Below are 16,821 nucleotides of genomic sequence, written 5' to 3' on the forward strand. Positions count from 1 at the left end.
TATTAAGTCTTTTAGATTTTACCTCCTAAGCATCTTTTGAATCTTTCCCCTCTCTGTGTCCATCAGCCCCTAGCCAAGTCCAAACTACCAGCAACTCTGGCATGGACCACCGCAGCAGCCTCAAAGTTCTCATCCCCCTCTCATCTGAATTCCACAGAGCAGCCAGAATGGCTGTTTCAATCTCAGGTTGATTCTGTTACACTCCCTACCCCACCCTGACCCTCATTCATTTCCTTCCATTGCTTTTTAGAATGAACACAACATTCTTCATGTGGCCAGAGGATCTGCTGAGCTGGTCCCTACTGATCTCACCAGACTTCTCTCCCAGCCACCTGCCTGCGCAGTCGCCCCTCTCTCCAGACATTCCTTCCCCTTTCCTTGGTCCTGCCTTCAGGCACAGCTGCCATCACTTCTGCAGGAGGTTTTCTCAATTCTCACGGGTAGCACTTTAGCAATTTTACATTGATTTACATAATATTTTGACTAGCTGCATCTCTCTGAACGAACTGGAATTTCTCACAAAGGCAGAGACTATCTGTTTCTTCACTATTGTAGCCCTAGTGGTTGGCATTTAGTAAGCTCTAAATACCTGCCTTCTCCTCCCTATAACAATCCTCAGAGAAGACACAGGGTCCTGAGATGGATCAGAACTTTGTAATTATATTCAGGAGGAGCTCTACCTATTCATTCATCATGACATATGCAGTATCATGTGCCTTTTTAAAAATTTATTTTTAATACTTTTTCAATCAGCCTATGAACATGGAATATGCGCCATTTAGAACTGTGGAATTCTGGGCCCAGTTGGACTCAGCCAGCACAGAGCAAGCACTGTTAGCAATGATTTGAACACTTTTTTTTGAATACTTGGTATATCTCACTTCCCATGGCTTGATGAAAACAAACATTTATTGAACATGAACTATGTGCTAGATGTGCCCTTTGTCTTTATGTTGCTTATGGTCTGAGGAGGAAAGAGACATTAAATAGGTAACCACAAGTTTGTAAGTTTTACAAAAGGGGCAGATGATATGCCACAGAGATGCAGAACAGAGGGGTCCGAGTCTAGTCTAGGGAATGAGGGGAAGGCGTCTCTGCATAAGGAATATTTGAGCTGAGATCCAGAGGATGAGTAGAAGTTAGAACAGGATGTAGGGAGCAGTACACGCGTGCGTTCCCTTGAACTTAGGAAGAAAGGATGCTTAATGGGCAGCAGGAAGTACTAAGCTCCACCTCTCTCTGTGAACTGGGGCTTGGCCCATCCACACTCTAGATCTCGACTCCTCATTTGTCATGAGTGGTTGGCTGAGAGGGCCTGTGCTGACCTTGACTCTGGCTGGGTCTAGCAGGCAAATGCCACACTAAAAGGAGAAGGAGTCATGGGTAGGCAGGCAACCCTCAGGACTCCCTTCTCTCAGGCATCACACAGGCTGTTGCGAATTCAGCACCACCAGCGCTCTTGTCAGAGCAATTTTAAACATCATCGCCACCGGCAGTTTTTACTCATTTGTTTATTAATATAGAAAAGGAGCCCAGGGCAGCTGGACCAGTAGTACAAAGCACCAGGAGTTAATGCCATTCTGGTGACAGGGTTGGTTTTACAAAAGTGAAGGAGCAGACGGGAGCTGCCAGGTTCTGAGGCCAGGCCCAGCCTACTGCCCAGAACCCCTGAAACAGCTCCCTGGGAGAGGGCTGACAGGTGGGTCGGGGGTGGATTGAGCTGGAAGCCACGGGGACAGATTGGAGGGATAGAGGGTCATGCAGTGGGAACCACCCAGTGGCTGATAAGGACAGGGAACTGGTGGCTGGAGGCTCCCCGTTGGGCCATGGGCAGGGGCTTGCAGATGGCCTCAGCTCTGGGGGCAGGTAGAGGAACTGCAGGGACTGATGGGCATGGAGAACCCAGACATGGCCCTGGGACTGAAGGGCCTTTCCACCCTTTCAAAAGGAGCCACCTTTGCTCTATACTACATGTGGGGCTTCAGGGCCCAAGGCACAGGGGAGGCTCCGAGGCCTCCAGTTGGGAGGAAGATGGGGCAAGGAAGGAAGCACTTGAGTGTCCCTAGCTTAGGCAGCCAGGGATGAGACACAGGCAGGACAACAGCACCCCCACATAGTGGGGCTAGAATGTGGGGCAGGGACGGGCTTATCCTCAGCCAGTGACCAGGACCAGCCCCTTGGCAATGGTGCCTGTCTCAAGCCTTAGCAAATCAAGTGTGCAACAAGCAGAGGGTGCCGGCAGACCTGGGCTCTAGCCAGAACTTGAATCACACAGAGCTGTATCACCATGGTCCAGCCATGTCCTGCCTTGGCCTGTTTCCTCCTCTGTCAATGAGGGCTTTGAACAAGACATTCTAGGTCATGAAAAGGACTCTGCAGGTGAAAGGAACTCCAGGACCTGCTCTTGGCAGTTAACCAGACCCTGGATGGAACTGGTATGGGATGAGGTGAAGTGGGGCATGGAGGAGGAAGGTGTTCTTGCATGGAACCTATCCCCACAAACACTGCAGAGCTAGGAAAGGCCACTGGAAGCCCTTCTTTGCCCAGAGGAAGAAAGGCTGCAGAGAGAGTGAATGTGGCTCGGTGCAATCCCTTCACATCCTCCACCATCTGGGTAACACTTGGCAAGGAGTGGATGAGTGACATTGTGCAACCCTTTATGCTCTTCCCTGGGGGTGGCACTCAAGGCCTCTTGTGGCTTCTGCCTTCAGCCTTCAGTGTGGGATCAAGAGTGTTCTTTTCACTGTACTCCTATTCTGGGAACAGCCCAAGACTCTGCCTGGCTGGCACATGTTAGTTGGTGAGGAAAGGACAGAGTGGGTGAGTAAGCAGACAGGGAGGCAAGAGTGACTCTCTGGCTTTCTCCTCTTCCTCTTCAGAGAGTGGCTCAATCAACTGAGTCGCAGATCTCCTCCACCACAGCATTGAAGATGTGTGGCTGGTCAGCATAGACGTGGTGAGATGCACCCTCAATCTCCTGTGGAGAGAGGACCCGCAGGGGTGCGATGGCCCTTTATTTCCTGGCACTGGGAAGCCTTCACACTATTTATTTTCCCCTTAGACTTGCTTGCCTGCCACCCACCAGTTCTTATCAGAAATAATGCTCCACTTTTCTCGCTTGGATCTTGGTATTTTCCTTTGACAGCCAATGAATCCCAATATCCCATTCTACCTATTTGATGAATATTCACTATGTCTTTCCTTCCATGTTAGCCCCACCACTGATCTGCTCATTTAATCCAAAGGTCCAGTAAACCCGGGCCCATGGTTGGCACCCAGCCTCATTAAGCACACTCATTGGCACATGGTGGAGAGGGCTAAGAAAGAAGGGGAGGAGGTGTGGTGGGGAGCTTCATGGCAGCCTCTACTATTCACTCTACTGCCCATGGCTCTGGTTTTGGGGTACGAACTTCATGGGGGCTGGAGTAGCAGCAGGTACCTGGCTGCTAGACAACAACCAGCCTTTTAGCTGAACTGGTGAAAAGTAGGAAGCCCCTAATTAAGATATTACAATCCCAGCACTTTGGGAGGCCGAGGCGGGCAGATCACCTGAGGTCGGGAGTTTGAGACCAGCCTGACCAACATGGAGAAATCTCGTCTCTACTAAAAATACAAAATTATCTGGGTGTGGTGGTGCATGCCTATAATCCCAGCTACTCGGGAGGCTGAGGCAGGAGAATTGCTTCAACCTGGGAGGTGGAGGTTGCGGTAAGCCGAGATTGCACCATTGTACTCCAGCCTGGGCAACAAAAGCAAGACTCCATCTCAAAAAAAAAAAAAAAAAAAAGATATTACAAAGAGAGCTTCCAAACTTCTCAAATCTACTGCCCTATCTCAGTCTGTCCATTCCTCTTTCTTCTTGATCACCCTTCTCTACCCCAAGGCTGAGAGCTGATTGACTCTCAGTCATCATTTCCACTCCTTGGGTGGTGCAACATACCATGTCTCGGACATAGGAATCTGGCCGCTGCATCTTCACCTTTTTTCCCGTACTGGTATCTATCCAGGTGTTGGACCCATAGATCATGGTGATGGGCACATCTTTTCGAATCAAGTGAATTCGCTCCAGCATAGGGCGCCGGGCCCAGCCAAAGGACTCCATCATGGCTTTGAATGCTGTCTCACCACTGTCAGAAGCAAAACAGATAAGCTTCACAGCAGAATATGTCAACTTGTTGGTCTCTTCAGATACTGAGACAGAATCTTAGTTATCTTTGTATTCCTGTCAAAGCCCCACACCGGGCTCATTAAATATTGGTAAGATTAGCAGATGACCAAAATTCCAGAGGCCTCCTATCACAGAAGAGTTCAGAGGAACACTTATGAACAACCCCATGACAGTACGAACTGTCCAAGAATCTGAGAATGAAATGGATTATTATTGACTCAACAAATATTATCTGTCATGCCCTGGGCTGGGAAAGGGGACACAGGAACAAGAAAGGTAGGGTGTTGCCCCTCCTGGAGCTCACACACTTTAGCTCCTGTGTTAGGGAGGTAGGCACTAAGTAAATAATCATATGATTAATTGTTATTTAATTTAAAATTTCTTGGGCTGGGCGCGGTGGCTCACACCTGTAATTCCAGCACTTTGGGAGGCTGAGGCGGGCAGATCATTTGAGGTCAGGAGTTTAAGACCAGCCTGGCCAACATGGTGAGACCCTGTCTCTACTGAAAATACAAAAATTAGTGGGGCGTGGTGTTGTGCTCCTGTAATCCTAGCTACTCAGGAGGCTGAGGCAGGAGAATTGCTTGAGCTTGGGAGACAGAGGTTGCAGTGAGCCAAGATCATGCCACTGCACTCTAGCCTGGGCGACACAGTGAGACTCCGTCTCAAAAAAACAAACAAACAGCCGGACACGGAGGTTCATGCCTAAAATCCCAGCACTTTGGGAGGCCAAGGTGGGCGGATCACCTGAGGTCGGGAGTTTGAGACAAGCCTGGCCAACATGGTGAAACCCCATCTCTACCAAAAATACAAAATTAGCCAGGTGTGGCGGTGCATGCCAGCAATCCCAGCTACTTGGGAGACTGAGGCAGGAGAATCGCTTGAACCTGGGAGGCAGAGGTTGCCGTGAGCTGAGATCGTGCCATTGCACTCCAGCCTGGGCAATGAGCAAAACTCCATCTCAAAAACAAACAAACAAACAAATACAACTTAAAATTTCCCCAGAAGGGTGAAAAGGTGGTTGGGTGCTATGAAAACACAGACTGGGGATTTAGCATGTTGGGGGTCTAGAGAGATGGTCAGAAGTTCATCTGAGGTGAATGCTTAAAAGTGAGTACTATAGTAGTAAAAAGGGCTTCCTAAGAAGACTCTGGAATTAAAAATCAGTCTTCCAAGGCCTGGGGGAGCAGCAATTTCTGTTAAGCAAGAAGCAACAAATGCCAATGTAATCTATTTCATCCCCTGGTCATTTGCTCAGGCAGAATGAATTGAGGCCGTATCATGAGGTGTCCACAAGGCTGGGACAGAGCCAGCTTTCTGGGCTGGTCTGCAGCTTCTGCTAGAGATAGGGCAGGTTGGGGACACTGCTGCCTCCTAGGCTTGGCCTGTTTAGTACTGTTAGATCTCCATCCTCTTTTACATGTACAGATGAACGGGAACCTGAGTTCTGCCCAAGCCACCAGAAATAGATAATTTTTTCTTAAGATATTGCAACATAGCAGAAAAAGTATGGAATTTGGAGTCAAATGAATTCAAATCCTCGGCTGTGTTTCCTTAGCAAGTCATGCAACCAGAATATACTTTAATTTCCTTATCTATAAATGTAGAGTATTATACCTACTTCACTAGGACATCATTAGGAAAATAAAAATATATACAAAGCCCCTAAGTTTAGGTGAGGTGAAGTAGATACCCTTAAACACATTGGTCAAATTTCATGTTTTCCAAGGAAATGTTTTCCAAGGAAGTGTTACCATGAGCTTGTCAGGGTTACAAAGTCAAAAAACTCAGGAAGTTACAAAATTGAGTGATGGTGTTTGTGGGTGAGGGAACTGGTTGTCACTGATGTCACCTTTGCTTCCTCTGGGACACAAATGAATTGCAGAGTTCTATACTCTGTGGCTTAGGTTGGGAGGACATTGTACAGAACTAGGTCTGGGATGGGGAAAGTTCTGGGGAAAGGGCTAGGGCTGGGCCTGTGGGGCCTCAGGTGGGTATGAAATGGGCACTGAGCCCATGGGGGCTAAGAGAAGGGCCAAGGGCAGGAAGACAGGGGAACCTGATGTGACTGCTGAGCTAGGAGTTTCTATAATACTGTTTGATCAGGGTTCTTCAATTAGCTGAGCTCATGTGGAATGCTGGACAGACAGCTCACACACTGCCCAACAGCTATTTGGATTTGAGGTTAATGCTGAGACAGTATTGCTGGAATGCAAATCTCTGCCTTTTTCACAGCTTTGGGCTCACAACAAGTGACTTGGACAGCCCTAGAAAGGGGCAGGGCAGTAAGCCTGCCTTTGCTGAGATGCCTCCCAGCAGCTCGGGGTGTCACCAACATGGCCTCGTGGTATCAGCCAGTCACAGGGCAGTTCCACGTAAAAGGATCGCCTCCCTGACTGCCCTGCCATCCATGCTGCCCAAACTGCAGGGAGGTAGGTTTGTGGGGCCAGCTGTGTCAATAAGCAGCACCAGATAGGAACTTCTCAGAGTTCTCGGGACATCCCCTAATCTTCCGAAGATGCAAAGAAATTTCTGTCCCAATGATAAGGCATTTCAAGGGCACATAATTAAATTTTAAAAAGCATGCTCTTTCATTGAGAAATTCTATTTGTAGTAATGTGTTCAACAGATACAGTCACACGTGTGTACAAAGGAATCTGTACATGGAGGCCCTCTGAAGAAATGGCACACATGCTATCTTAGACTGGAAATAATAAGGAAATTTAGGGACTATATGCCTGGGACAGGAGAAGACTTCTTTTCCTTTTGAAAAATATCATGTTTTTGCTAATTATTTTTGACCTAAAAAAGAAAAAAAAAAACATGTTTGTATCACCTTTTCCATTAAAAACATCTTTTAAAATATTAGTATTTTCCAGACTCTTGCTTATCAGGCCAATTGCATACCTGTAGGGAACAGGGAGGGCCTTCCTCTAGAGACGGGCAGCATGTTTAATGAATCCATTATCTTCTATGTTCCTTTGGGTCTATCCCTGGGGTACTCTCTGGAAATGATGAGGCTTGCTAGTGCCTATGTTTCCCTGAGTCAGAGCTTTGTTGAAGAAGAAATAAAGCCCAGAACTCCAGCAGCTAAGAGTTTTTTCTCCTAACAACTGTCTGCCCCAAGCCAGCCTGGGAAGCCGCCCTCACCTGGGATTCTGCGCATTGCAGTGGTAGATATACTCTGATATGGTATCATCTTCAAAGAAGTCTGCAAACTTGCGTTTGAAGTCCGGCCGGAATCGCTGCACCAGGCCAGGCCCTGGGAGGGGATAGAAAAACACAGAGTGGCCAGTTTGGGAGGTGGGGCAGGGAAGACTCCTGCCTGTGTATGTTTTAACAACTTTAACAAAATCTTATTTCTCCTAAGGATTTGTTTGCTTTATTCATTTAACATTACAGCAGCAGAAAGAGTGCAGGAATCTACTGGCAAGGTCCAGGTGACTTCAAATGACAAAGTCAGCTCATTACCAAAGAATTTAGAGACAGTCTAACATCACTGAGGAGCCAGGTTATTTTCAGCTCAATGAAGTCCCAAGATCTATCCCTGCAAGAATCACAAGCCCTCCCCATCAGAATCCATGGCTGAGATGCTCTTCTTTTAGAGCCTGAGCTCTGTTCTCTTTCTCCTAGACACCCTTATGGCCTTTTAATCTTCTGATGGCAGCAGATGGAACTAGACCACCTCCCAAGAGCACTCTCATTTTCAGGCCTGTAGTAGAATATGTGGAGAGGTGAACTAAACACTTCTCAGACTCAGACCCAGGGCACTGTTCCACAACCATCTGTTCCTTTCACCTCATTATGGTATACACACATCCAACAACAGACTGTAAAAATTGGGTCTACTGATCAATTGATCTACTGATCAATTTCTGATCTTTGATCTCTCTCTCTTTCTCTCTGGTCTTCTCTCTGTTTATGAGAAGCAAGAGGGGGTAAGAAGGGGCTGGGTGGGGGGTGTCATGAGGATCTGCATGGGCCTGGCCCTCCCTGTTGCATAGTCCTTCATGACTGCGGGCCAACTTCCACAACCACGATAGCTCTGATGCTCCTGCAGGAGCCTGGCCAGAGGTGAGAAGAAGGGAGAGTAGCTCAAGTAGGCCTTCTTTTTGGCAAAGGACTATAGAGTCTGTTGGAGACCACAGTGCTGGGAACCTCTGCCCACTTCCTCTCCTTTGGCACCTGCGTCTTGGTGTCCTCCCTCTCTCTCAGAACTCCTAAACTCCTATCTTCTACTCAAATGCTTTTTTTCTTTATCTGGAATGATTCTGTTTTTATTGAAGGACCTAGAGAGATAACTCTTACTTAGCTATCAGCAATTAACTCATAATAATTGGCTATTGAATATTACTATGTAATCACAACCATTAGTACAAGATAGGTGTCATCAATCTTTTCCATAACGGAATCTGCTTTTCCCGTCATCAGAGTAAAAAGCTCCCCAGCAGAGAAGGGTGCTGGCATTGTGAGGTCAGAAGGCTGGAGATACTGACACTATTCATTATGGCTGGCTCCCCATGGTCCTCCACCTCCTTTTCTCCCTTTTACCGACAGAATTTGCTGACAGTTACTAAGTGCTAGGTGACACGGAGCAGGTGAAGATGTGGTGCTTGCCTGGACAAGTGCATGGTTCAGAGGGGCTTGCCTGCCACTGTGGGTTATGTTGGAGGTTTTGGTTCTGACCTCTCCCTGCTGCAGGTGTTGGGTGAACCACAGGGATAGGATTCAGTGGTTACTGAGCATGAATCACCAGCAGGTTTTCATAAAATTTCACACACATTGGGTGTGGTGGCTCACGGCCATAATCCCAGCACTTTGGGAGGCTGACGAGGATGGATCACTAGAGGCCAGGAGTTCAAGACCAGCCTGGCCAACATGGTGAAACCCCATCTCTACTAAAAATACAAAAAGTAGCCAGGTGTGATGGGGTACACCTGCAGTCCCAGCTACTCAGAAGGCTCAGGCAGGGGAATGGCTTGAACCCGGTAGGCAGAGGTTGCAGTGAGCTGAGATCACACCACTGCACATCAGCCTGGGAGACAGAGTGAAACTCTGGTAGCTATTCTGCTCCACCTGTTCCTGGCACAGGAAAAGCTTTCCCATGCCGATGAAGGGAAAAATACAAAAAACAAAAAACAAAAAACTTCTCAATCCTTGAACAAAGTGATCTGGTTCAGATTAACAGCTTTAAATAACAAGGTTAGGCCCATTCCCACTTTTTAGGAATAAGTGGGAAAGACACAGTAGGGCTTCTAGAACGTTACAGCCTTCCTTTAAGGAGATACTACAGGCTACTCACCCCAGGGCCCAGCTACTCGAAGAACAGCCAATGGATTGGAACGTCCTAGGACAGATGCCACGGCTTTGACCCAGGTTGGGGGTGCACGGATCTCACTGGGGTTAGTTGGTCGGAGGGGAAAGCCCCATGGGTCCACCAGGATGAGGTGTTTAACTCTATGTTAAAGGCAGAAAGAGGAGAAGACACATTATATTCTCTGGTAGGTGCCATAGCCCCTTAAATCACCTGGGAATGAGAGAACTTTGGAAACGAATACTGGAAAGTTCCCATTAAGGTCAGGAATTAGGTCACAAGGGATGGAGGCATCTCCTTATTACCTCTCAGGGTACTTGATTGAGTAAGAAGTGGCCAGGAATCCTCCCAAACTGTGCCCCAGGAGGATCATGCTGGGGATCCCCATGGTCTCCCGCCATGTCTCTATCGATGTCACAAACTCATCCTCAGCCCCCTCTGGGTCCCTCGGGAATGCTGGCCTTGAGCTTCGCCCAAAGCCAAGCAGATCGAAGGTGTGCAGTGTGCGGCGGGCACTCAGTGAGTCCATGTTGAGGATCCAGAGGCCCACGCCGCCCCCAAAGCCGTGCACCATCACCAGTGGGGTGCGGTCCTTTTGCTCGGGGCTCACAGTCACCGTCCAGATCTTATTCTGGTTTGGGAGGGACACATATCTGGCCAGGAACTTATTCTGGAGACCTGGGGAGGAAAGAATCCCATGGCAAGTCAACAAGTCTGTTTCCTGACAGTATCATCATTTTGCCTGGACTACCACTCTTCACATCTCTCCCTTCCCCAACCCTCCCCAGTTTCCCTCAGCTCCTTCCTTTCACAACCCTCTGACCACTGAAAACGACTCTCTCCTGAACCAAACTTTAGGCAAGCCTTTCTGAGCCCTCTTCTTGACTAGGCTTTGACCTTGGCCCCTGCCCTGTCTTCCAAATGTTTAGCTCAGTCTTAGCAAGAATCCTGCTAAGTCAGGATTAGTAAGTCATACTACGTCAGTTAGTAAGAATTCCTTCATATCTGATCAAGTTCCTCATCCCTCACCTTTGACCTTCCCTTCAGCAATGATTCTGTTAAACTGGTTTGAAAAGAACTCCCCTTATCTTTGATATTTCCTCAGTAATTTTCTATCCACTGACCCCCCTCACCCTGCTGCTTGGTTATAAATCCCTACTAGTCCTTACTGTATTCAAGAGCTGAGCCTGATCTCTCTCCTCTGTTGCAATAGTCTTGAATGATCTTTACTGATTTAATCTGTCAGAATCACTTTTTCTTTAACACTACACACTCTAAAGAATTCAATTCCAATCACATTTGTAGATCATTTAGTCTGTATGTAGTAAGCGGGACCGTCTTAATCCTTGAAACAGTGTGCCCAGCTCCCTTTAGGCCCAGGGTGGTAGTGACACCACCAACCACACAGAGCTCTTGCATCCATTGCTCTTGAACCTGTGTGTGCTTGGGGCTTGATGGATGGACAGAACTGTGGTCCAGCCAGTTGGAGGGCGTGATGGGTGTGGACTGAGCCTCAGGTGAGAGACGGAGGTGGGACAGTGCTTATTCTGCTGGTGTGACAGCAGTCTCCTGGGCAGAGCTGCCTGGGTGAAGCAGCCTGGATCCTGGACAGAGGCTTGAAAGCTCTGGCTGCTGTTTGTCTGCACTTACTCGGGCCCAGAAGAGAAAGGGTAGCAATGGCTGGGGCAGTAGGGGTGTGGTGGAGAAGATCATATGGGAAATATGGGAAGAAGTGGCTTGAGGGGCTTGTTTGAGTGAGTGGTTGCTGCTGCTAGTGGGATGCCCTGCTGCAATATAACAGTGCTGATGACAGCTGGTCTGCAAATCACAAACTACTGTGGTAACCAGATGGGGGGTGGGGGGCAAAACCAGGTAGAACGCGGGAATAGTAATATCAGAGAATGCAAGATTGTTGGTCCGAGGGTCTGCAGGTGGTAAATCTAAGAAGTACTTGTGTGGTGAGAAGAGAGAAGGAGAGAAGGAGGAAGAGAGAAGTGGGGGAGAAGGAAGGAAGAACCAGAGAATGTATGTGTTTGTGTATGCTAGCTAGCACTGGCATAGGTTTTGAGGTGAAGTTGCAGGAAGTGACAGGAACCATCCACATGGCTAGGGAGACGTTGAGGAAGCACTATCATTGGATATGGTGCCTTCTGTATGCACCTCTTCCCTCACACAACTGACATCCTTTCCTCCCACTCCATACACACTGTTAATTAGGAATCATTGGGCTCAATGTAGCAGGCTCTGGGAAGATCCTGAATCCTTCCTGGGCCCCATGAGGAAGGTGGGACAAGCTGTCCGTTCTACTTACACTGGAGGATCCTGGCTTCCACATTCTTCAGCTGAGACATTGAAGTGGGGCGCCACGTGGGCAGCCAGCTACTCAGCCAGCCTTGAGGCCTGGGAGAAGGAGACAGAGACACTCATTGGCAACAATGGAAAGAAACATTGATGCTCTTAACCTTGCTGAGAGTTACAAAAGAGTTCTCAGGAGGCAGGGTGTTCCCTAGCCTCGGGAGACCTGCCCACCATGACAGCCAGCAGTTCCCTAGCTGCCTGATAGACTGTTTCTTTTTGGTAAATGGATATGAACAACATGCCCCTTGTTTCAATAGATATTCAGAACATCCTGTATACAATACTTTACAGTTTACAAAGCTCTGTCACATTTATTATCTCACTACAGCTTTCTAATTTCTCTTTGTTACTGATTATCATAATTTATGTTCAAGGAGATTAAAGGGAGAGGCATCTTTTAACTAATGTTTCAGTTATCCTTTGCTGTCTTCAGTACTAGCTGTTTCTTAACAGTAGGACAAATTCCCATGCCATCTCCCCTACTGGCAGGACACTGCTTGGTGTTTATGTGCACCCTCTTCCAAGCCCCTAGAAGTGCGGAATACTGTGTTGTGCCCAACTGATCTCTCAGGTAATCAATCAGTCCAACCCATGGAGATGGGGTAGGCAGGGAGGAGGAGGTGAGAGACCTGGATTCAAGTTCTGTTATGGTTCACTGACAGGACACAGGTTCCCTCTGGTCTTATTTTCTAGATTGTAAAATGAGTAGAAAGCTCACCTATGTCCTCACCTCCCATGACATGCAGTAAAACAGATAACTCATCCTGCTTTCTCCTTCACACCCAGTGACCTTAAGTCATTGCAAGGTAGAGGTTAAAAGCACCAGCTTTGGAATTACCACACACACACACATACACACACACATCTCCTGGACCTGAATCATGGTGTTATCATGGGTGAGCAGAATGGCTTTGGCCCATTAAATAACCTGTCTTTGAGCATCTATATATGTAAGGACACTTGTAAGTTGCCCAGTACAAATGAGATGCTCAATGAATGACAGTTTGTATTATTCCTTGCTAACTGTATATGACATTTCTCTTTTCTTGAACTCTGCCTGAGTTACAGGACAGACATCTACAGCTATAGGAAGGGCCTGTGAACACTGGCATACTCAAGGTAGGGCACTCTAAGGGGGAATGAGGGGAACAATGATCAAATCCCCTTGGCACACACTGGGCATCCTGATACATCATTTGAAGCACAGAATTTTAGATTAGGATGTTTCCTTAGGAATCATCTAGTCTAGCCTCTGTGTTTCACAGATGAGCAAACTGATGCCCAAAGAGGTCATACAAGTTAGAAAAAAGAACCAGAACTAGAACCCCTTATCTCAAATCCAGGTTTCTCTCCCTAAACCTTCAAGCCTCAGCTTTTCAAGGTCATATACAAATATTCACAGAACTTAGTCACATTTTTACACTTATCTCTGTTTTCTCAAGGGAGGTATGATCTAAACTCAGAAGGCCAGAGTTCCAATTTTAGCACTGTCATTTACCAGCAATGTGACTGTGGGCACATTATTTAGCTTTTCTGTGTCACAGCTTCCTCATCTTTAAAAGGGAGGTAATAATATCTACCTCATAGGGTTGCCATAAAGATTAAATGTGTTAATGCATCTAAAGCACATAGAATAATACCTAGCACAAGATAAACTCCCAATAAACTTTCCTTCCCCCCAGCTAAATCACAAGTTGTCTACATTCCCAGTGTTTTGCAAGTAGCAACTCTCAGTGGATGTTTGAAGCTTGAAAGAAAAACTGGGGTTGCAACTGGGAGTGATACATCAATGGTTTTAGCCAGATGAGAGTTGTCAATATCAATCGATCTAATCCTAGGGAGACTCAGAATCCTTTTAATATTCTAGTGGAATTCCTTGTAGGCTTGAAGCACGGCGACCAAGACCACAGGATTTTGCCAGCCTTAAGAGACAAATTTTCTCTCCAAATCACAGGCTGTGACAAGTCAGATCATAACACCTGGATCCCACATTGTCCTGTTACTGTCCAAAGCAGAGCTCAGGAGAAACGCTACCCAAGGAATAGCATCATGGACTGCTCAGCAGATAGTCCTTGGTGGGAGAATTACTTTGCTTTCCTTCTTCACCAAACATGTTACAAGTAAAGCACTGGAAATGGTGTCTGGCACACTGTATGTGCTCAAAACTATGGGGGAGGTAAGGGCTGGGGTGGGAAATTGAGGCAAGGAGCAGAAAAGACATTCAGCCATGAACTTAACCTGGCTAGGATGGTCTCTGTCAACTTGATGGTAAAGCACAAGGGGTTCTGTGCTGGGAGAGAATCCTGTTCTAGACCTCTGTGATCTTGGGCAAGTCTCCTAATTTCTTTTTTTTTTTTTTTTTTTTTTTTTTTGAGATGGAGTCTCGCTCTGGCCGGGCGCGGTGGCTCAAGCCTGTAATCCCAGCACTTTGGGAGGCCAAGACGGGCGAATCACGAGGTCAGGAGATCGAGACCATCCTGGCTAACACGGTGAAACCCCGTCTCTACTAAAAAATACAAGTCTCCTAATTTCTATGGACACCAGCTTCTTCATTTGTAAAAAGGAGCTGAACTACCTGCATGTCCTCCAGTTCTAATATTCTGGTTCCCTAAGTCCTTTAAAGTATTGCAAATTTCGTCTTGGAAAAGTCATCTTAGAAAGTGAAACATTCCCCTGGACATTTCTTTCAAGCCCAGCAAGCTATTAATTATGGTCATAAAGTTAATTAGTTTCCCGGACTTCCAGTTCTGCAGGACCCAGTAGGGTCCAGGAAAGGGCCAGTTCTGGTGAAACCAAGGCTCGGCTGGGAGCTGAGTCATTCTTCTCGTAGCAACTTTTTCTTGCTCCTATCAGATTGCGAACTGCCAGTCACACCACCTACAGGTGGTATCCCAAACCTGATGCCCTTGAGAGAGTGGTAGCAAATCCCAATAGCTCTAAATGTGAAACCATCGCATAAAAAATGTTATGATTATTAAAAGCATTATCAACTAGGATCACATGCGGCTACGTGTCTCGGTGGGTGACAGCTAAAGAAACTTGCCAGCCCGTTGTTCCACACCAATTTCAGCGCGGTGGAGACCTCTCCAGTCTCTCCACACCTTCTTCTTGCCGGGCGGAGGGAGGAGGCTCCCTCCATCCCCATGACCCCCGTTCTGGGGCAAGTCGAGACGAGCACGCCTGGCTGCTACCTCTGCACCCGCGTCCCACAAGCTTGCTTTCGGGGATCTCACACATTAACACGGAATCTCTCCAGAGACCAGACGAGAATGAAGGGCACTCGCGAGGACTAAGGTAGAAAGCCAGGATCCCCGGGCTGCGGGCAAGCGCGTCTCCCATGGCTCCCCAGGCTCAGCCGCTGCCTCTTCTGGGCAAATGCAAAGCGAGCAACGCACCCACCCCCCGCCCTCCCCGGAGGCCGACCTGGAAAAGGAAGGGCGGGAAGGTGTCTACAACTGTTTCTCAGCCACAGACAGTCCCAGGATCATGGCCCAGAGAGACAGACAGAAAGACAGAAAGGGACAGGATTAACTCACTGCTGCTCCAGATCATCGGCCATAGTAAACAAGCCCTGCCAGGTCCTGGCGAGCCCGCCCTGCGCCTGACGCCAGCACCAGCTGACCCGGGAGGCCGCGAGGAAAAAGGGGGCGTGGCCGCGCAGGGGGCAGGGCTCGCGGCGGGCGGGCGGCCGGCGGGTGAGACTTTCAAACTCTACAACTTGGTTTGAGCTAGTGGGGCCCTTGCTATGTTTCCAATTACTGGCATGTGTCCCGGCAGAGATGTCTCTGAGGGTCTCAGAATAGGATGGTGATCCTGGTCACACATTTGGGGGAGTCCCTGCAGGAGCTCCAACAGCCCTCCGTTCTCTCACAACTAAAAAGTCATAGAATACTCCTGCACTCACACCCACTCTTTGGGCTTCCTATTATAACTGTGTCCTCCTGAAATCGACTCTTGTTAATGTTCCTTCTAATAAGAGGCTTAAATGTTTGTGGAGACACCACCATTGGTTGAATGCTCCTACAAAGGGCCTGGATGCCAGATTTTGAAACTAAAATACAGGACACCTAGTTAAATGTAAATTCCAGATTTAAATAAAGCAAATAATTTTTTAGAATAAGTATGGGCCATGCAGTACTTAGGACATAAGTAGGCATCCTGTATTTTCTCTGGTAAACCTAAACCTATATGACATCTGCAAAAATGGGCATATCTCTGCTCTGGAGTTGAATCTGACCCCAATCTATTTTCCAGGGAAAACACAGCTCAACTCCAGGTCACCCTCAGTTTGGAGGATAATAGTTGAAGGACTCACCCATAACGCTAGGTCTGCTTTAGGTATGTAAGTGTGGGGACAGGGAGATAAGGCTGGCTTGGCCCAAGGTCCTGAGCACACTTCAGTTTGCTCAGCAGAGGAGCTAAATCTTGGGGCTGGCTGCAGAATTTGCTTGCACTGGTAAACAGGGCCTGACCTCCCTGGAACTGTCAGATTTCAGATCACCCCCTTAGTTAAAACCAGACTAGGGGTAGGGTGCGGTGGCTCATGCCTGTAATCCCTGCACCTTGGGAGGCCAAGGTGGGTGGATCACTTGCAGTCAGGAGTTCGAGACCAGCCTGGCCAACATGGTAAAACCCCATCTCTACTAAAAATACAAAAAATTAGCCGGGTGTGGTGGCAGGCACCTGTAATCCTAGCTACTGGGGAGGTTGTGACAGGAGAATTGCTCGAATCCAGGAGGCAGAGGTTGCAGTGAGCCAAGATTGTGCCACTGCACTCCAGTCTGGGTGATAGAGCGAAACTCCGTCTCAAAAAACAAAAACAAAAGCAAACAAACAAGCAAACCAACCAACCAACCAACCAGGCTGGGGAGTGGTGGAGGATGGGTGAGAGAATGCTGGTGCACGGGGGTTTATCAAGGCAGTTTTCTTTAGCCTTCCTGCAGGACCCAGATGATTCTGAGATTTTTTCTTTGTTGCAACA

General features: G+C 47.8%; 1 protein-coding gene across 1 annotated transcript; it reads right to left on the bottom strand.

Annotated features, from left to right (window-relative positions):
• Positions 1-1,496: 1,496 nt before the first annotated feature.
• Positions 1,497-15,466, bottom strand: ABHD4 (abhydrolase domain containing 4). Its single transcript, XM_010378346.2, has 7 exons — positions 15,377-15,466; positions 11,794-11,882; positions 9,788-10,160; positions 9,471-9,625; positions 7,319-7,430; positions 3,941-4,127; positions 1,497-2,977 (listed from the first exon to the last, which is right to left on the bottom strand). Exons 1-7 carry the CDS (start codon positions 15,397-15,399, stop codon positions 2,888-2,890), a joined length of 1,029 nt encoding a protein of 342 aa, XP_010376648.1. The 5' UTR covers positions 15,400-15,466; the 3' UTR covers positions 1,497-2,887.
• Positions 15,467-16,821: the final 1,355 nt, after the last annotated feature.

Source organism: Rhinopithecus roxellana, chromosome 5, assembly GCF_007565055.1.
Source record: "Rhinopithecus roxellana isolate Shanxi Qingling chromosome 5, ASM756505v1, whole genome shotgun sequence".
NCBI classification, from domain to species: domain Eukaryota; kingdom Metazoa; phylum Chordata; class Mammalia; order Primates; family Cercopithecidae; genus Rhinopithecus; species Rhinopithecus roxellana.